Source organism: Chiloscyllium plagiosum, chromosome 4, assembly GCF_004010195.1.
Source record: "Chiloscyllium plagiosum isolate BGI_BamShark_2017 chromosome 4, ASM401019v2, whole genome shotgun sequence".
NCBI classification, from domain to species: Eukaryota; Metazoa; Chordata; class Chondrichthyes; order Orectolobiformes; family Hemiscylliidae; genus Chiloscyllium; species Chiloscyllium plagiosum.
The window spans coordinates 29483945-29505870 of record NC_057713.1 but is presented as its reverse complement, the minus strand read 5'-3'; the positions used below and the strand labels follow the sequence as shown (position 1 = coordinate 29505870).

At 39.1% G+C, this 21926-nt stretch overlaps 1 protein-coding gene across 1 annotated transcript in view; it reads left to right on the top strand.

The window, feature by feature from the left end:
• The window catches only part of tg (thyroglobulin), a 354658-nt gene that overhangs the window by 80277 nt on the left and 252455 nt on the right, over positions 1-21926 (top strand). The window contains exons 21-24 of the mRNA XM_043687541.1: positions 486-601; positions 3613-3721; positions 9917-10114; positions 14303-14470. Of these exons, the coding sequence (XP_043543476.1) occupies positions 486-601; positions 3613-3721; positions 9917-10114; positions 14303-14470 (591 nt within the window). The remainder of the gene's footprint in view (positions 1-485; positions 602-3612; positions 3722-9916; positions 10115-14302; positions 14471-21926) is intronic.

Below are 21926 nucleotides of genomic sequence, written 5' to 3'. Positions count from 1 at the left end.
TTCTTTCTCAATACAGTATAGTGATGTTTGCTCTTTACAATGGTATTAATGCAAATAGACCGGGCAGGTGCAAGATGAAAAACGTCAACAAAACTTTTCTCAGAAATACTCAAGATCTATGTCATAGGATGACTATTTCCATCACTTAGTTTTGGGCCCTTCACAAGCTGAAATGACTTGTGAAATGACCCTACACCATTACAGTCAACAGAGACATGAGCCTTTCCTATTCCATAAGCTTGTTTTTAATTTTACTCTGAATTGTAGATGTGACAGAACCATGTTTAAACCCAATGGCAAACTTACTCAAGAATGTTCAAAAGCTTTGGAAAGGGGTGAGTGCAGGTGCAGGTGCTGAAAATGCACAGTTAGATAAATGAATCTTATTGTCTCCTGTCTGGTTTGCCTGTTAAAATATTTCTACTTGTGCTTGAGATAAATTGCAAAGTTTCACTTATCGAAAACCATCATCTTTCACTTTGCAGAATGCTCAGGAAATGAGACATGTGACTTTCTGGTGTTATACCACAAAGGGGAGGTATTCCATTGTGAGCTTTACAGTACCTCTGAATCCAACTTGCTTTGCAAAACCTTTGGACAGGTAGGGGAGATGATTTGATCTTCTATCTGAATTATTGATATTTTTACTGAAAATCCTGTGTGACACTCTTGCTATAATGAGAATCATCAGAAAGCAGAACCAAGAGAAAAGCCATCATAATGAATCCCACTGTGCAGATACTTCTACAGAAAATGTGAAGGTCATTTTCAATTCCCTCAAAGACCTTCACTTTTTTTAAAATGAATTCGAAAGGTCATGGAATGATTGAATTGTCACAGAACATAAGGACGCCATTCAGCCCAGCATCTGTGCCAGTTTTCCACAGCAACTCAGATCATGTCACTTCCCTGCACTTTGAATGTCAATAGTGCAGAACAAAACCAAATTTTGAAAGAGCACACAACTAACCAAGCTTTGTTTAGGAGACTTTTGAGCTTGGTTTAAAAAAATAATTACAGAAAAAAGAATAAGTAGTTCCATAATTCAAGAGTAATTTTCTTTATTCATCTGTGGATGTGAACACTGCTAGCTGGCCAACCTTTACTGCCCGTTCCTAGTTGTTCTTGAGGAGGTGGTGGTGAGCTGTTGTCTTGAACCACTGGAGTCCACATGTTGTAGGTGGACCCACAATGCCGTTAGGGAGGGAATTCCAGGATTTTGACCCTGCAACAGTGAAGGAATTGAGATATATTTCCAAGTCATGATGGTGAGTAGCTTGGAGAGGAACATCAGGTGATGCTATTCTCGTGTATCTGGCACCCTTGGCCTTCCAGATGGAAGTGGTTGTGGGTTTGGAAGGTGCTGTCTAACATTTTTTATGAGGGACAATATGAGGGAAAATTAAAATAAAAGGTGGGAGATGAACATTGGAAGTGGAATAAAAGAAGTGTCTGAAATTATGCCTGAATAAACTGATAGACTGTCCATTCTATCTGTCCATTCCAACAACCAAATATATGAACAAATCAAAGGCAGACCCATGGGCTCACCCATCTCTGGACTCATAGCAGAAGCGGTAATGCAAAGATTAGAACAAACAGTCTTACCGCAAATTCAACACAAACTCTGGGTCAGATATGTGCATGACACCTTTGTAATCATTAAAAACACAAAAATAGAGAACACATACCGGATCATCAACGCCACACTCACAGGAATCCGATTCACTAGAGAGGAAGAAAAGGACAACCAACTCCCATTCCTAGACGTGATGGTACAGAGAACACCGAACGGAGAATTCACCACAAAGGTATACAGGAAAGCCACTCACACAGACCAAGTCCTAAACTACGAAAGCAATCACTCCAACACACACAAAAGAAGTTGCATCAAGACACTATTCAGAAGGCCAAAACACACTGCAGTACACCAGAACTGCAAAAAGAGGAAGAAGAACACCTCTACAATGTATTCGCCAAAAACGGATATCCACGCAATTTCATCAACAGATGCCTAAGGGGAAGACAACGGAATGAGGACATGCCGCAACCCAAAGGACTAACCACACTACCATACATCAAGAGCATTTCCAAACTGACAGCCAGACTACTGCGACCACTAGGACTCATAACAGCTCACAAACCAACAGCCACTCTCAGACAACAACTCACCAGAACGAAGGAGGCGATACCCAACATGAACAAAACCAATGTAGTGTACAAATTCCCATGCAAGGACTGTACAAAACACAAAATAGGACAAACAGGAAGACAGCTAACGATTCGCATCCATGAACACCAACTAGCCACGAAACAACACGACCAGCTTTCCTTAGTAGCCACACACGCAAATGACAAGCAACATGAATTCAACTGGGATAACACTACTATTATAGGACAAGCTGAAACTTTATTGCTGGAACAGCACAGCAGGTCAGGCAGCATCTAGGGAACAGGAGATTCGACGTTTCGGGCACAGGCCCTTCTTCAGGAATCATTCCTGAAGAAGGGCCTGTGCCCGAAACGTCGAATCTCCTGTTCCCTAGATGCTGCCTGACCTGCTGTGCTGTTCCAGCAATAAAGTTTCAGCTTTGATCTCCAGCGTCTGCAGACCTCACTTTCTCCTATTATAGGACAAGCCAAACAGAGAACAGCCAGGGGAGTCCGAGAGGCATAGCACTCATCCACAGATTCAATCAATAAGCACATCGACCTGGACCCAATATACCGGCCACTGCAGCAGACAGCTGGAACTGACAACCAGAAGCGGCAGATTCAAACCACTATTAATGCTGGAGGAAAGATCACAGAAGCACTTCACAGGAGGCTCCCAAGCACTGAGGATGTCACCTAGACAGGGGACGAAATGTCTGCAACACAAGTTCCCAGTTCGGCGAACAGAAACACAACAACTGTCCATTCTCTTCAGGAGTGACTCAATCACATAGATATTGGTGGTGAGAAATTTGTTGACAAAGTGTCATTTCAACTGAATCATGGAAAAGGCATGAAGATCGTCATCTGGGCTGTGCAAACAGTGACCTGCAGCATTGCCTGACCTCAAATGTTTGGGATAAATCTGTGTAGCACTCTTTCCATTGACAATATTCATTGGAAAGTGATTCTTTATATGTACTCAATGTTTTATGAATTTCTCTTTCCCATGGCATGCACCTTGTCTGGCTGGAGCTTTAGGGCTGAATCTCCACTTGGGTGCTGTGCAGATGATGCTCTTAATAACTCTTTCTTTGAAAGCTTTCAGTATAAACCCCTTGTCAGTTGCTTGTTAGATAACTGTGAGTGACTAGAGACTCCGCCAGAAATAGCAGCCTGAATGAAGTAGAGTATCTACAAAAATGCAGAATTCTTAGAAGATTAAAAGGCCAACTGAATCTACAGAGATAGGGAGGAACAACATTAAGGAGGAATTTAACATGAGGAGAAACTCATATTTAAAATATTAGACAGCAGACATAGCCCATTGACAATTGTTTGTGGTTCTTCATACTTACAGCCATTTATTATCATCTATATTACTCATTGATGACCATCTCATATCCTGTTAGTAAATCAGTTTGATAGCTGTTTATTATTCCATCATTCCACTTACAGAGTCAAGGATTTCTGGGGAGTTCATCTACAGCCAAATATGATGGGATTAGTTGCCAGCTCAGGATCAGCAGTAATGGTGATGGAAATCTGAGTGTCTACCGGAAAAAGGGTAAGTGTTATGTGACTTCTATGGAAATGGGCCATCTGTAGATGCGAACACATTTTATTGCATGAGCTCATGGGATTGACATTGAATAGCCTCAGGCTACAAAGCCAACTTTCATTTTAATTCTGCAGCAAAGGAGGAAACATATGTCAGGTACAGTACATTAAAATGTGGGGTGGCCCTTCAAAAGTATAGAGAGTAGGGGAGATTGCATAATAAGAAAATTAGAGCACAAAGAGGGGCCACAAAATATCTTTGGCAGATGGGATCAAGGCCTCTTATAAGTATATTAAGAGTAAGATGATTAGGAGGGAAAAGATTAGGACCTATTAGAGACCAAAGAGGCAACCTGTGCATGGGGTCAATTGACATGGGTGAGGTGTTAAATGAATATTTCCCATCTGTATTCACAGAGGAGAAAGACTTTGTAGTGGGATTGGGATGGTAAGGTTCTAGAACATGTTAAGATTACTAAGAAGGGGGTTTTATATGTTTTAATGGGCATACAGGTGCACAAATCCCCAGGGCCTGATGACATGTATCCCAAGGTGCTTTGGAGGCAAGGGTGGAGATTATTGGGGCTCTGACAGTGATACTTAATACGTCACTTGCTGGTTGCTGGAGATTTGGTAAGCTACTGAAATGCACCTTGTAGATAGCACTTACTGCTGCCACTGATGGAGGTGGTGGAGAGAATGAATGTTGAAGGTTGTGGATGGAATGTCAATTAGTCAGGCTGCCTAACTTACCCTTTAATTTCATCAACAATAACTTCTATTCTACAATACTTGATCTTGTTAAATTGCAATATAACTTCAACATTCAGTGAAAGTGGTTTTAGTTATTCTGAGGAAGGATTCTGCGTCTTTGTGATGTTTTCTCCCTTACTCTTTTTCATTTGGATTTTCCAATGCTGTGAACCTCCATGGTGAGCATGTGACTCACATGCAATTATGGACAACTTTATGTCTTTTGGATGCTTGGCAACAACTAGTTGTTTGTCTAAAGTTATTTGTGCATGAATGCTTAGGATAATGCGAAAGGTACAATTTGTACTTGAAACATGGGAAATGCTTCTTAGCATTAGCTTTCCCAGTTAGGAACGTTTACATTCTTGATGCTAACTTCAACAAGCAAAACACACTCTTGTCAGGAAACAGAGTGGGAGCAATGTTTCTGTGGTTATGATGGGAATGTTTACTCTAATAACAGAATGTGGACAGAGATAAAATGAAACCTAAAGCTAACTGAAGTGGCTTTTTTATAGTCCAATTATTTTTGGCAGAGAATATTGTAATTGCATGAAGCTGTTTTTTAAATAATAACCTACCTTCAACACTATGACACACAGTGGTAATATTTTAAGTGAGAACATAAGGTAGAACAAGTTATGTGAGACTACAAGCTCAACTTTTAATAGGAGTTAGAGAAATCAGGGAGATACTCCAGTATTAAGATCTTGCAAAAAATGACAATAACTTTCATTTTCAAACCTTTAATCAAATAAAAGTATTGCATTTGGTCAAAAATTGATACTGACCCAATGTGGGAAATGTTACGCTGTGTTATGAAACACTTGGTTAAGGAGGTAAATTTTAAGGAAGAGTGAACCGATACAGAAGAGAATAGGATTCAAAAAAGAATTGATACATCAATGATGAAGGGCTTTTGCCTGAAACATCGATTTTCCTAATCCTCGGATGCTGCCTGACCTGCTGTGCTTTTCCAGCACCACTCTAATCTAGACTCTGGTTTCCAGCATCGGCAGCCCTTGTTTTTACCTAGTTCAGAAAAGAATTCCAGACCTTAGGCATAATACAGTTGAAGTCATTATTGTTGAGCTGAGGCAAGCGATCAAATACAAATAATGTGGATTAGGGCCTGGGTTTTGGAAGGCTGAAAAGACTGGTGAGGCCATGGAAGGACTTGAACACAAGTGAGTAGATTTCACCCCTAGTACCAGAACTACCAATGTTATGGAGACCCACTTTGCAGCCGAAGTGTACTGGTTAATTTGTTTGCAGAGAAACGTTTGAACTTGGTTTCTTCCCAAATCTGATAACAATGTGTGCTAAAATTGATGTATTGAGTAATTTTGTTGTCATGCCTTTGATTATACCATGAAATGCAGTTAAGTTATTTAGAAATGAGCCATGGAAGATGTGATCAAAAACAATATCAACCACTGCAACGTAAATGTAGGAATGCAGGGTATTGAATGTAACAATTTGTGAAAACATTACTCTCAAGGTTTTCAGGACACTATCAAGAATCCTATCCTGAGAAATTCTATATCTCTTTTTAAGCCTCCTTCCTCTTGGAAATAAAAACTACAGAGAGTATAAGCACAACCCTGATGAGGATATTTAACAAAAAGCGTAACAAAAAGGAATTCACAGAATGTATATGAGATGTTTTTTTCCAGAGCTGCTTGTGGTAGAACCCACTAGGGAACAGACAATTCTAGATTTGGTGATGTGTAATGAGTCAGACCTGATTAGGGAGCTTAAGTTGAAAGAACCCCTAGGAGGCAGTTACCATAATATTATCAAATTCATCCTGCAGTTTGAGATGGGAGAAGCTGGAATCAGATGTAAGGTAAAGGTAAAAATAAAGACATGAGGGAGGAGCTGGCCAGAGTTTATTGGAAGGAAAGCTTAGCAGAGAAGATGGTGGCACAGCAATAGCAAGAGTTTCTTGAGGTAATTCAGAAGCCACAGCAGAAATTCATCCCAAGGGAGAGGAAGCATTCTGGGGGGTGGGAGGGGGAGTGTTGGGTGGAGTGTTGGAGGGGTACTTGGAATGAGGCAACCATGGCTGACAAGGGAAGTCAGAGACAGCATAAAAGCAGAAGAAGAAGCATACAATGTGATGAAGATTAATTCGAGGCCAGGGGATTGGAAAGCCATTAAAACGAGCACACGATAACAGAATGGTGGTGGGGGTGCGGGGACGGAGGGTTTGGTGGGCTAGTGCACGGAATGAAACATGAGAGCTACCTAGGATTAAAAAAGATTTCATGAGTTCTTTTAGATATCTGAAAGATATAAAACAGCTGAGAGTAGACATTGGATCACTGGAAAATGAGATTAAAGAAGCAATGATGGGGAGCAATGAAATGATAGAGGAACTGAATTGGTTCCTTTCATCAGAATTCACAATGGAAGACATCAGCAGCATTCCAAAAGCTGCTGGGGAAGCTGAAAGTCTGAAGGTGGATAAATCACTGGAACAGGATAGCAGCTAGTGATTAGCAGAGTTCCACATGGCTCAGTGTTGGGACCAGAACTATTCACATTCTACATTAATTATCTGGTCAAAATAACTGAGGGTATTGTTGCTAAATCACTGGAACAGAGCCACAGGAATCAGTATGGGTCCAGAGGACTGGGAAATGGCTAATATGACACATCTGCTTAAGAAGGGAAGGATACAGGATACTATTGGCTGGTTAGCCTAATTTTGGTTATTGGCAAGATTGTAAAGTCCATTACCAAGGATAAGATTGTGGACTACTTGCAAGTTCATGGTGAAACAGGGCTGAATCAGCCCAGCTTCATCAAGGGGACGTCATGCCTGATTAATCTGTTAGAATTTTTTGTGGAGGTAATGAGCATGTTAGACAAAGGAGAGTCAGTGGATTGGATCTATTTGGATTTCCAGAAGGCTTTGACAAGGTACTGCATTGAAGGGTGCTAAACAAGATAAGTTTTAGGTGCAGTATACTGGAATGGATAGTAGATTGGCTGACTGGCAGAAGACAAAGAATAAGGATAAAGGGATGTTTTTCAGGATAGCAGCTAGTGATTAGCAGAGTTCCAAATGGCTCAGTGTTGGGACCAGAACTATTCACATTCTACATTAATGATCTGGTCAAAATAACTGAGGGTATTGTTGCTAAGTTTGCAGATGACACAAAGGTAGATGGAGGGGCAGGTAGTCTTGAGGAAGTGGGAGGAGGCTGCAGAAGCAAACTTGATAGGCTGAGTTGCCTAATTCTAATCCTATATTTTATGGTCTTAAGATCTGATGGAAAGAGGAGTTATTGAAGCATCAGTGTCTAAATTTAGATGGTCAGCCCTTGCATCTTTCCAGGCTTTCCCTCTGAGGTAATGTCATTGGGCTAGGATCATGTCCTTTGGATGTTGGTTAAAACCCCATGAAGACCACTGGTGGAACTTAAATTCAATTAATAAAATCTTGAATATAAAGCTGGCCTCAGTAATTGTTACCATGAGACTATGATTAAGTTTTGTAAAGGCCCACCTGCTTCACAAACTCCTCTTAAATAAATCTACTGCTTTCACCTGGTTTGGCCTACATGTGACTCCAGGTCCATAGCAATGTCTTTGACTCTTAATTGTCTTCTGAATTGGCTCAGCAAGCCATGTGTTTCAATAGAATCACTAGGATGATTCTCTTGTGATAAGTCTTCTGAAAGAATAAATTAGTAAGAAACGTGTAGTACGGATGCCATTGGTAAAGCAAGGCAAGGTTTCCTTCATTTAGGACCATGTACCAACATTTCAAAAGGGAATAACAAAACGTATCTGGGCAAAGTTACAAACACTGTTGCACCATGCCTGTGACCAGTGGAGTGCCACAAGGATTGGTGCTGGGTTCTCTACTTTTTCTCATTTACATAAATTATTTGGATGCGAGCATAAGAGGTACAGTTAGTAAGTTTGCAGGTGACACCAAAATTGGAGGTGTAGTGGACAGTGGAGGATCCTCATTTAACAGTGATGTTGTCATTTTTTTGAATAAAACAAAGAAAATTTGTTTTAAATTATCTCAGATTACAACAGGATCTGGACCAGATGGGCCAATGGGCTGAGAAGTGGCAGATGGAGGTTAATTCAGATAAATGCGAGGTGCTGCATTTTTGGAAAGCAAATCTTAGCAGGACTTATACGCTTAATGGTAAGGTCCTAGGGAGTGTTGCTGAACAAAGAGACCTTGGAGTGCAGGTTCATAGCTCCTTGAAAGTGGAGTCGCAGATAGATAGGATAGTGAAGAAGGCGTTTGGTATGCTTTTCTTTACTGGTCAGAGTATTGAGTACAGGAGTTGGGAGGTCATGTTGCGGCTGTACAGGACTTTGGTTAGGTCACTATTGGAATATTGCGTGCATTTCTGGTCTCCTTCCTATCGGAAAGGTGTTGTGAAACTTGAAAGGGTTCAGAAAAGTTTGAAAAGGATGTTGCCAGGGTTGGAGATTTGAGCTATAGGGAGAGGCTGAATGGGCTAGGGCTGTGTTCTCTGGAGTGTCAGAGGCTGAGAGGTGACCTTATAGAGGTTTACAAAATTATGAGGGGCATGGATACAGTAAATAGGCAAAGTCTTTTGCCTGGGGTGGGTGAGTCCAGAAGTAGAGGGCATAGGTTTAGGGTGAGAGGGGAAAGATATAAAAGAGATCTGAGCGGAACTTTTTCACACAGAGGGTGGTACGTGTATGGAATGAGCTGCCAGAGGAAGTGGTGGAGGCTGGTACAATTGCAACATTTAAGAGGCATTTGGATGGGTATATGAATAGGAATTGTTTGGAGGGATATAGGCCAGGTGCTGGCAGGTGGGACTAGATTGGGTTGGGATATCTGGTCGGCATGGACAGGTTGGACCGAAGGGTCTATTTCCATGCTGTACATCTCTATGACTCTATGATTCTATTTTCAAATATCTAGGCCATAAAAATTGTTCTGAAGAAGGTCTGAAGCTGCTCTAGAAGCAAACTGTTTGGCATGTGTCTCCCACGACAAAAATGGAGGATCCTCATTTAACAGTGATGTTGTCATTTTTTTGAATAAAACAAAGAAAATTTGTTTTAAATTATCTTCCTAGCTATCATTTCCCCTCATATCAGCTGATAACAATTATCTTCTTTTAGAGTTCAATTCTCTGACAGATTCTGGAGAAACCAGGTATCAATGACTTCTCCTTAGTCTGTACATTTTATATTATGATCTAGAATTAAATATCTGAAAATCTGGTGTAAGCAGATTCATCATCATTCTTTTCAAAAGAAAATGGAATAAATACTAGAAAGGGGACATTTTTAGGGCTTAGGTGAATGTTAAGGAATAGGTCTACGTGGATAATTCTTTCAAAGAGTCAATGTACATTTTATCGATGAGTGCTAAATGCACGCGCTCCACACCATTAAATCCTATCTTTCTAAGTATGTTCTTCATTTTCTCCAGGTCATGAATTCACGACAACATTCCGCAAGATCTTCCTGCGGACAGATTTTCGTAATGTGATTACAGGCGTATACCAGGCAATAGCTTTTTCTGCACGTGGTTCAAGTTTAACAGATGTACATCATTTCTGCAGACAGGCCTGTGGCAAGGAGCAATGCTGTGATGGCTTCATATTGAGCCAGATAATCATTGATGAAGGTACAATAAAATTTTAAAATGAAAGAATTGAATTTATATCAGACTTAATTAAAAACCTCGGAAATATATCAAAATACTTTCCGTGCATTTTTTTTAATGCAGTTACTAGTGAAATGCATTACAGTGAAAGGAGAGAATGTTTGTGTGAAATAATACATTATCTAAGAAATCATTTCTGTAATGAGTATGATAATACACAGAAGATTAGAACAAGTCAACATGGATTTAGTAAAGGGAGGTCATGCCTGCAGTGAAAGGAGAGAATGTTTGTGTGAAATAATACATTATCTAAGAAATCATTTCTGTAATGAGTATGATAATACACAGAAGATATCCAGACTGACACTATTTTATGAAGAGGGAATCCCCTCTCCAGTGTTGTTTCTTACATAGGAAACAGAGTGTATATTGTATACTAGGTTATTTGCTGGAGATAACCCAGACTGGTACTACGTTACATAGAAGAGATAGCTTCACGGGGTAATTCATTATATAGGAACTCATTTTTGCATCATATATTCTGTTGCTTCGGTGAGTGCAACATAATATAGGGCAAGCTTCTGGAGTGAGTAAGCCCTCTATAGATTGTACAATTCTTTTAAAACAGGGAGGTATATACCAGATAACACACTGTTATAGAGATTTCCATATCAGCTCAAGGTATACTTTAGTTGTTGTCATTTGTAATATTTTTAGGAGCTTTGCACAGCACCTAGAGCTACAAATGAATAATTTGAGGTCTTTTACTGTAGAAAGAAATTGAGTTGTGCTAATAAAATGTACATCATGTTTAAGGGCTATGGAGAATGTGCTTGGATCTCAGGTCATAGAAGTAACTGGTCTGTATGAGTATGATTCAGCCACAAAAAATTGTGGGAAAAATTCTTAAAATAACAATTGATTTCTGGTATCCTTTTAAACAACATATCTCAAAGAGGCAAAGGATTTTCTCAGTTTAATTTTGTACTGAAATTAATTGAATAAAGGACACATGTTGAATGTAAAAAAACATCTTACTATATTGTCTGAGCATCTCTATATGTTTCACACAATGCACTGTGGCAAAGTATTTTCACATCATACGGTTGCTATCTGTGTACAACAGAGACCCCCAAAAAATGCAATGAGATGGATGGCTCATCAGTCGATGTCTCTGTGAATTACAAACAGAAAATGTTTAAAATACTCAGCAGGTCTTGCAGCATCTGTGTCAAGAGGAACAGAGTTAATATTTCAAGCCACTAACCTTCATTTCTAGATAATGGTTATTGAAACCAGAAGTCCATGCAGAATACATGATTTTGTGAAAGAGAAAAATTGACTAAGCGGCTAGGGATTTTTGAGGGAATGAGAAGCAATATGAATAAAGTGTAACGTGTGGATGTATTGTATATAGATTTCCACAAAGCATTTGACAAAGTTCCAAATCAAAAATTACTGTGGAAAGTAAGACCTCAAAGTGTAGGAGTTATATAATACAAGGGATTGGTTGTTTAACCAAAAATAGAGGTGACGTATATACGGGTTACTTTTGGGTTGGCAATTTGTAACTAGTGGTGTGCCTCAGAGATTGATGCTGGCATTCAGTCATTTACAAATTTATATTCATGCCTTGGATGAAGGAACCAAATGTACATCTGATAACTTTGCTGGTAAAATCAAAGTTAGATATGGAAAGTAAGTTGTGAAAATTGATATGAAGTTTGCAAAGGTATCAGATGGGAGAAAAGAATGGGAAGAAGTTTGGCAGGTGGGCCCAAGGTCCTGTATAACTACAGTAAAACGTCCGTATCCTGAACTCAAATCCTCTTGTAATGAAGTTCAGTATATTATTTGACTTCCTAATTATTTGCTGCTCTTGTCTGTCTACTTTCCTTAATTGGTATACAAGGATACTAATCCTTTTTTATATCAATATTTCCCAATTTTGAGAAGATTTGTAGCTCAGGTTGAGGTTTTGGATGTAGGTTTGCTTGCTGAGCTTGGAGATTCATTTCCAGATGTTTCGTTACCTTACTAGATAACATCTTCAGTGGGCCTCATGCGAAGCAATGCTGAAAATTCCTGCTTTCTATTTATATGTTTGGGTTTCTTTGGAAGAAAGCCAAATTTTCAGCATTGCTTCGCATAAGCTCAACGCAAACCTATATTAGGAAATCCAATATTTCCTAACATGTCACTACTTTATGAGATACTCTTCCTTCCTGTTTTACACATCAGTGGGCCTCATGCGAAGCAATGCTGAAAATTCCTGCTTTCTATTTATATGTTTGGGTTTCTTTTGAAGAAAGCCAAATTTTCAGCATTGCTTCGCATGAGGCCCACCGAAGATGTTACCTAGTAAGATAATGAAACATCTGGAAATGAACCTCTAAGCTCAACGCAAACCTATATTTGGAAATCCAATATTTCCTAACATGTCACTACTTTATGAGATACTCTTCCTTCCTGTTTTACACATCAAAGTATAGACCTTCTCATTGTAGCCATATAGTTCTGCATCTGTCATTTGTTTTCCCACTTACTCAACTTGTCTAAATCACATCAGAACCTCCTTACAACTCACAATCTGGCTCACATTCAAGTCTTCAGGACAAGGGTCACTGGACCTGAAATGTTAACTTTGTTTTCTTTCCACAGCTGCTGCTAACCGTGCTGTGTTTCTCCAGCAATTTCTGTTTCTATTTGTTTTGTAAAAGGAAGGGTGTTTCACCAAAGTTGTAGCTCATGCTTGTGAGACTATAAATGGACTGGTGTATACTACTGTGGTCCTCCTTGTTTATTTGATGCACTTGAAACTGTGCAAAGAATGTTCATTTGGCTGATACTTGGGATTTTAGGAGGTTTATCTTATGAAGAATGGTTGGGCAGGCTAAACCTGTGTCCATTGGGATTTAGAAAAATGAGAAGTGATATTATTATTGAGAAATTGAAGATCCAAAAGAGGACTTGAGGGTTGGATGTTGGAAGGATGTTTCTTCTTCTGGGAGATAGTAGAATGAGAGATAAAAAGTTTCAAACTAAATGAATTCTAATGATCTTCTATTTAAGGTAGATGACAAAGAAATATTTCTCTTCGAGGATCACAAGTCTTTGGAACTCTCATAGACAGTGGAGGAGACAGAATAATTGAATGTTTTTAAGGTGGATATGAATAGATTGTTTGCTAATACTGGAGGTATTTAGGAATGTAAATTTATAGCCACTATCAGATCAGGCATACAAAGCAGACTCAAGGGGCTGAGTAACTTCCTCTTAATTCCTGTGTTTGTGTATGTTGCTATGCCAATTTGCACTTGGATTTGGCTTGGGTCTTGGATTTTGTTTTGTAAGTAACTAAAGATTTACCAGATAGTTGTCTTTTATTGCCAACATTATCCATCAAATCGCCAAAGTAACTGGAAATATTGTCCTCCAGTTTGGAAAAGAATCCAAGAAAAGATTGGGTTTTTTTATGCAGAGTTGTTATACTCTGCGGTGTGCTGTTTAAACAATGTGAGAAACAGATTCAATTGTAACTTTCAAATTGGTTAAATACTTGAAAATGAAAAGGTTGTCAGACTATGAAGAGAGTTCGGGAATTGAAATGAATTGAGTAGCTTTTGAGAAGCTGGTACAGCAATGATGAGCTTAATATTTTCCTTTTATGTTGAGTCTCAACAAATTCATGGAATAATTTTTGTTGTGATTATTTTAAATAAGGAATGTAAAGCTGAATAGAATTCAATATAAGTAGTTTTAATGTATAATAACACACATGCAATTTTAATAATACTACTTTCCAAAAGTGCTATCTGCAGCTATCATAGAGATCACAAATTTTAGTTGCATTGTATTTAAAGCATTAAATTTAGATTTTCTATCAATGTAATCTCTGACTTTCAAAGCTGCACCCAAATAGGAATATAGGACTGGTTTGGGCTGAATGGCCTGTTTCCATGTAGTCACTTCAATGTATTTTCATTTCTGGGTTAAAGTTAAATTTCCTCATAGTATGATTCGAGGTGACAATGTCACAGAGGTGCTTTCTCAAATGTTACTTCTCTTTAACACTATCAATATTGGCCTTTCTTTAACCTTACCTTTTAGTCATCAACTGTTGGTTATTTGGCCAAAACATTGTGTAAAGTTGAGGAAGGCAGCGAGAGCATCAATGACACTTCCTTGCATACTTCTGCTTGTTTTCAGGTACCCTGCTCTGTGGCCTAATGAGTTATCCAGATGTTCTGCTTTGCAATCATAATGACTGGCAGGCGACATCACTGCTTGAAGGAGAGGGTGTATGTAGAGGTGTGAAATCCAACACGGAGAAGAAAACATTCATGTTCAGCTTTGGAGGCCTGGACTTCACTGGCAGTAAGCAAAATGCTGGCAGGAATTATTAGTGGATAGTGAAATAATAATAGCAGTAATAATTAGAGACATTTAAACCCTCATAACATTTAAGAAGGACTGAGATGTGCACATGCAATGTCAAGGCATATAAAGCTATGAACCAAGTGCTAGAAAATGGATTCAGAATAGGTAGGTGGTTGTTTTTGACCCATGTGATTGATGGGCCAAAGGACCGTTTATCTTTGCTTTGGATCTCTATACCTCTTATGTTTAATAATAATAGAATAATACAATTTAACAAATCCCCAAGACCAGAAGGCTTTCACCCCAATCTTTTAAAAGAAGTGAGTCAGATCATTACAAATACCATAATAATAACTTTCAAATGTTCTTTTGATCTAGGAACCATTCCTTTAATTTGGCTATTTGTTAATGTTGCTCTACTGTTTATGCACCAACTAGCCGAAAATCTGCTGTCTGTAATTAACTAATTAAGTCAGCAGCTTGAAATCTTTCCATTTATTAGAGAAAGCCAATAAGATAGATAGGATAAGGTAGATAGGACAGTGAAGAAGGCGTTTGGTGTGCTTTCTTTCATTGGTCAGAGTATTGAGTACAGGCGTTGGGAGGTCATGTTGCGGCTGTACAGGACTTTGGTTAGGCCACTGTTGGAATATTGCGTGCAATTCTGGTTTCCTTCCTGTTTAAAAGAGACCCAAGGGGCAACTTTTTCACACAAAGGGTGGTACCTGTACGGAATGAGACGCCAGAGGAAGTGGTGGAGGCTGATACAATTACAACATTTAAAAGGCATCTGGATGGGTATATGAATAGGAAGGGTTTGAAGGGATATGGGCCGGGTGCTGGCAGGTGGGACTAGATTGGGTTGGGATATCTGGTCGGCATGGACGAGTTGGACCGAAGGGTCTGTTTCCATGCTGAACATCTCTATCACTCTATAACTCTAAGATTTCTCAAGTATACATCACAATACTTTTTTTGTACTTGTTAATGGCATGTTGGCATCACTGGCTGGGTTAGCATTTATTGCGAGGAGAAAGTGAGGACTGCAGATGCTGGAGATCACAGTCAAAGAGTGTGGTGCTGGAAAAGCACAGCAGGTCAGGCAGCATCTGAGGAGCGGGGAATCAAAGTGTCGAGCATAAGCTGTTCACCAGGAACCTTTCCTGTCTTTGACAGCATTTATTGCTCACAGGGCAGTTTAGAGTCAGCCATTTTGCCATGAGTTGCATGTAGGCTGGATCATGCAAGGATTTCCTTCCTTAAGGGGCATTAATGAACCACATTAGTTTTTATGATAGTCAATAATGGTTACATAGCTGTCATTTAATTAGTTTTCTAATCCAATTTTTTATTAAATTCATATTTCACCATCTGACCTAGTTGGATTCAAACCCACGTACCCAGGATTACAGGGGTTCAGGATTACAAGTCTAGTGACATTGCTAGGACTGTTTTCTCTAAAACTTAGAAGGTTAAGGGATAATTTAACTGAAATCTTCAAGATATTAACAAGAAGAGACAGGGTAGATAAAGATTATCAATTTCCACTGGTTGGGGATTCTAGAAGTGGGGGCATAGTCTGAGAATAAGGGCAACACCATCTGGGAGAGATGTTAGGCAGCACTTCTACACACAAAGGGTGATAGATGGTTGGAACTCTCTTCCACAAATGGCACTGGATTCTTGATTAGATGTTAAATTTTTGTTAAGCAAAGGTATTAAGGGATAGAGGTCAAAGGGAGACAATATGAAGTTCACCCACAAATCAGCTATGATCTAATTGAATTGCAAAACAGGTTTCAAGGGTTGAATGCGTCCTGTCCCTATGTTCCTAAATCATCAGGTGAATAAAATTTCCTCAGAATAAACCCCAATTTTAAAACAGGAAAATATAATTGAAACTGTTGGGCCACTGTTACCCCAATGCAGTTAAGGATGTGAGCAAGTAATATGCACAGGTGAGTTGTAAACAACATGGAGTTTATCCATATGGAGAATTGGTGTTCACCAAGGAAGGACGTTGATGAAATTGACAAACCGGCGATGATATTTTCAGCTGCGATGGAACTGAGATAATGTTGGAAGGAGTCAAAGTTTTTTTTTTAAATTCACTCATCAGTTGTGGGTATCATTGACTGGGCCAGCATTTATTGCCTATTCCTCATGGGAAGGTGGTGGTGAGATGCTTCCTTGAACTACTGCAGGCCATGTGCTTTAGGTTGACCCACAATGCCATTATGGAGGGAGTTCCAGGAGTTTGGATTAGTGGTGCTGGAAGAGCACAGCAGTTCAGGCAGCATCCGAGGGGCAGTAAAATCAACGTTTCGGGCAAAAGCCCTTCATCAGTTCCAGTATTTTGATAGAGCAACAGTGAAAGAATGTTGATATATTTCCAACTCAGGATGGTGAGTGACTTGGAGAGGATCTTGTAGCTGGTGGTGTTCCCATGTACCTTCTACCCTTATCATTCTAGATGGTGGTGATCATTGATTGGGAAGGTACTGTCTAAAGAATCTTGATGAATTTCTGTGGTGCATTTTGTAGACAGTACATAATGCTGCAATTGAGCGTCAGTGGTGGAGGGAGTGAAAGCTTGTGCATGAAGTGCCAATCAAGTGGGCTGCTTTGTACTGGTTGTGGTGAAGAAACTTCTTGAGTGTTGTTGAAACTGCACACATCCAGACAATTGGGAGTATTCCAAAACACTCCTGCCTCCTGGGGAATATTCCATCACACGCTCCAGTTGCAGAGATGGAAAAAGGAAAATGGTGGATAAAGTCTGGTTATAGGATGCAACGTTTTTAACATGAACTGCATCCTCCTGATCAAATGGTTTGAAATTAAATTGTATCAGGGATAGGAATTTTTAATTTGAAGCAGAAACAGTTACAGTTAAATTGTAGTCAGTGTTATGAGTTGTTTTGGATTGTATACATGTTGTAATACGGAAGTCAGCAATGTGGGGTACATTGTACAATTCATGGATCAGACGTTTCAAGGTATTGCAACATATGCTTGCTCCAAATTATTAGTTTCATTTATTTTTGCCAAGGAGCAAGGGTGGGCCTTGTTGCAAAGATTTCAATAGGTCATTTAATACAGTTCAGGAGTCACTAAAGAAAGGTTTATGTCACATTAATTGAAGAAACAGACAAATAGAGGCAACATCCATCAAGAAAACAACCATTAAACTGAGGATGTAACATAGGGTGCTGTCGGCTCTGTGCAGTCAGAACTGAAGAAGGTGTTCGAGGAGTCAGAACAAGGTAGCTATATGTTGGAGCCAGGAGCATTCTGGATGCTGTGGTGGCTTGGACGATACCCTCTACCATTAATAATTCAGTGCATCTTTGAGTGAGAGTGAAGGAAACCCACAAACCAAATTTGTTTTGTGCAACTGAGCAAGATTGGAACCCAGGAAACAAAAGCAAGGGCAGTACTGGCTTCTTGAAGCTTATTTTGCATGGAAAAGTGGTGTTGCGCCTATGGGTAAGTGCTGGAATGAGTTTCCAGAAGCTAGGAGGTTAAAGGAAGGTGAACGAGAACGAGACCAGTCAGACAAAATGGCTTTTGAGGGAGTGTTCAGACCAAATTAACAAAATGGAACAATTATAATCCCTGGTGAAGTTTTATTGAGATATGGTGACTCATAGTGTTCCTAATGTCTTGGGGGGATTACTGAGAAATATATAGGATCTGTCTAGATTGCAATTGTTGTTTGACTTGTTCTGTTTGTGTTCAACCACAATTTGTCTTAAGTTAATTTTGGGTTAATAAGTTATAACTATGTTTGTACAATCTAAACCTTTTACAACAATCATTTTTGCATGTTTCTTTCAATAAGATTTATTTGTAATTAACTAGTTATTATTTGTTGACCAAAGGAATCTGGTTGAATTGTTTCCAGTAATAAGCCAGGCACAGTCTAAAACCCATAAAAGTAGCCACATCTCTATTCTGATAACATTTTAAATTTGTTATGTGGGAATTGATGTACCCGTCTCACTTTATTTAGGCAATCAGTGTATAAAAAGACATGAAACCTTCAAATGAGGTTTTATATTCTAAGGCTAAAAGTGATTTGGTCCCTCTTCGGGTCTCAGTTATACCGAACAGCTTCCTTGCAGCAGGACCAGAATTTATCTGTGTCAATACAAACAGTGCAGTAAACCAGTGACCCCCTTCAAAACATGTAAACAATCTGTGTTAAATTATATTCATAATAAACTCTGTTTAATGTTGAGTAATACTGACTGACATGTAAGTAAAAAAAAATGAGAATAAGCATCAATAAATGATGTCTTTCCAAAATATGTAGATAAAATTCATTATTTTTCTAATGAAGAATCTCCATAGTTTGATAAATTATTATGGCAGCTAAGAATTTGCAAAGCTGGATCCTTGCCATTCATTGCAAGAATGATCATAATTCTCTGTTATGATTCTCTTTGATCAAGCATTGACCCCTGAGCTCTTAGGCTCTGGGCCAACAGTTCCTTGTGTATTTTCCAAAATCAGCTGCCGTTTCAACCCTGTCCCTCACCCACAAAGTTGCTAGTATTATCTTACCTAAGATGTTTAACTGAATTCCCTGCTGGAGAGACTAGGTAACAAAAGGGGGGTAGCTACTTGGCCTGATGGTATGATTGAGAAATATAATGAATGTAGGAACAAGAGTAGGTCAGACAGCTCCTCAATCCTCTTCCACCATTTAATTAGATCACGGTTGATTCATATTTCAACTTCATTTACCCACTAAGGACAACTCGTAGCGTACGTATCAAAGTACAAGGCAATTCACTGTATATTGTTGAATTCGCGTAGGCTGAAAATGTTATATATAACCTGGAGGATAAATGAAATTCTGAGGAAGGCAGCAAAGGTTAAACAATTGAGACTTTACTTATTAGAAGTTAGACAAATGAGAGATGATCTCAGTGAAACATATAAGATTCTTGATGGGCTGGATAGGAAAAGTGCTGAGACGATGCTTCCCCTCATGGAGAAATCTGGAGCTGGAGGGCATAATCTCAGAGTAAAGGGGTGCCAATACTGGGAGTGTTGAGAATCTTTGGAACTCTGCCACAGCCACCTGTGAGGGCAGAGTCCCTTGTGTATATTTATGAAATGGATAGTTTCTTGATTAATAAGGGACTCAAGGGTTATGGGGAAAAGGGAGGAAAGTAAATGTGAGAATGTTGGATATTGAGTGGTAGAACAGAGTCAAGCAAGCCAAATTGCTTACTTTTATTTCTTACGGTTTTCATGGTCTTATAGCAGTCAACTGTGTGTCACTGTTTACTGGTTCATGTTAAAGTGAGACCCAAACCTATTCCCTAGATTCTGAAATTTCCAGATTGGAAAACTGGAAATGTAACCAGCTATTCAAGATAGAAGGGAGACAGAAAGCAGGAAGCAATGTACTGTTTAGCTTAACATCTGTCATTGGGAAAATGCTAGAATCCATTATTTATGAGGCCTTAGCAGGAGAATTAGAAAATCATAATACTGTCAAGCTGAATCAGCACCATTCTATAAAAGGAAAATCATGTTGACATTTTTTTTATGCTGTTTGAAGATGTAGCAAACAGATAACAGGATAACTGAATATATTATACTTGGATTTCCTAGAAATAACACTCAATAAGGTGTTACATGGATGGTAACTGCACAAGACAAGAGCTCATGCAATTGGGACTGATATATTAGGATGGTTAGAGGATTATCTAATGCACAGGAACTAGTGAGTTGGAATAAAATGGATCATTTTCAGGTTAGCAATATATTATATGATGACAAAGGACAAGTAAGAAATCAAACTGTGAGGAGATTTTAAAAAGTTTGCAAAGGGATTAGGTTAAGACAGTGAGCGTACAATGAAAGTCAAATGTAATGTTGGAAAATCTAAGATCGTCAATTTTCACAGGATGAATAGAAAAGCAGAATATTGTTGAAGTGGGAAAAAAACACTGTGGAATGCTGTGATTCAGAGGGATCTAGGTGTCCTTGTATATGAATTCCAAAAGGCTCAGCATGCAGTTTCTTCAAGTAATATGGAATAAGCAAAAACAAATGAAATGTTTGCCCTTATGCACTCTGAAAATAGGGAAGTCATGATAATAGGCTATGATGAGACTTTGTTCTATAAAATTGTGTGCAGTTTCAATTTCCTCAATTAAGAAGGATACATTAGCACGAAAGCCAGAACAAAGAATGGTCACTCAGCTAATACTTGGGATGAAAGTGTTGCCTTATGAGGAAGGGTTGAGCAGCGCAGGCCTGTACACAATGGTGTTGAGAATGAAAATATTGAAATCTCTTAGATTCTGAGGGGTTTGACATATTAGGTGGTGAGAAAATGTTTACTCTTGTGGGATATTATAGAATGAGGGAGCACACTTAAAAAAAATAGCAATTTCCCATTTAAGGCTAATATGACTAGGAATTTCTCCATCTATAGAGTCACTAGCCTTAGGCATTATCTACTTCAGAGCCTAGTTCATTGAATATAGTCAAAATTGAATTCGACAGACTTTTAATGTACAAAGTGCGTCAAGCACTAGGGGGGCAGGTGGGAAACTGAGTCAAAGCTACCGTCAGCTTAGCCATGATTTGACTGAATTTCAGAGATGGCTGAGTAGCCTACTTCTGTTTGAATTTGCTGTGGTTTTATAACATAAATATTTCCCATGCCAAATGTACCAGCACGCTGGGATCAACATTTGCCCATCTACACATAGCTATGGAGTGTCAATCATTCTGTCACTGAGTCTTCTTTACATTGCAACTTTTACTGGACTAAACCTGTTTCTCCTGGGACAAAAAAAAATGAAAACGTAATTGCTCCTTTTTTTAAATAACAATCCTGGCCAGTCTCTGTCTTCTTGGTTCAACACCTTGTCACACTTAAATTTTGCAATAGGTGTTTTATCACTATCAGGAAACTGAGTTTCTATTTTTATGATTTTGAGGTGCCAATGTTGGACTGGAGTGTACAAAGTTAAAAATCACACAACACCAGGTTATAGTCCAACAGGTTTATTTGGAAGCACTAGCTTTTGGAGCACCGCTCCCCCATCAGATGGTTGAAGGAGCAGCGCTTCGAAAGCTAGTGATTCCAAATAAACCTGTTGGACTATAACCTGTTGTTGTGTGATATTTAACTTGCTATTTTTAAGCAGACTTACACCATTTCTATTGCCATGTATTCACTTACAGGAAAATTATGGCCACCATTGGCCTGAAATGCTGGCCACTTAATTTCAATTATTTGTTTCTCAGCCACAAAAATTCCTTAAGCTAAATTTCTCCCTTGGTGAAATCCATTAACAGAAGACTAAGTTAGAATATAGTTGAAAAGTATGATGCTGGAAAGGCAGGCCAGGCAGCATCCGAGGAGCAGGAGAATGGCTGGGTGGAAGGAGGTGAGGGTGAGGGTGATAGGCCGGAGAGG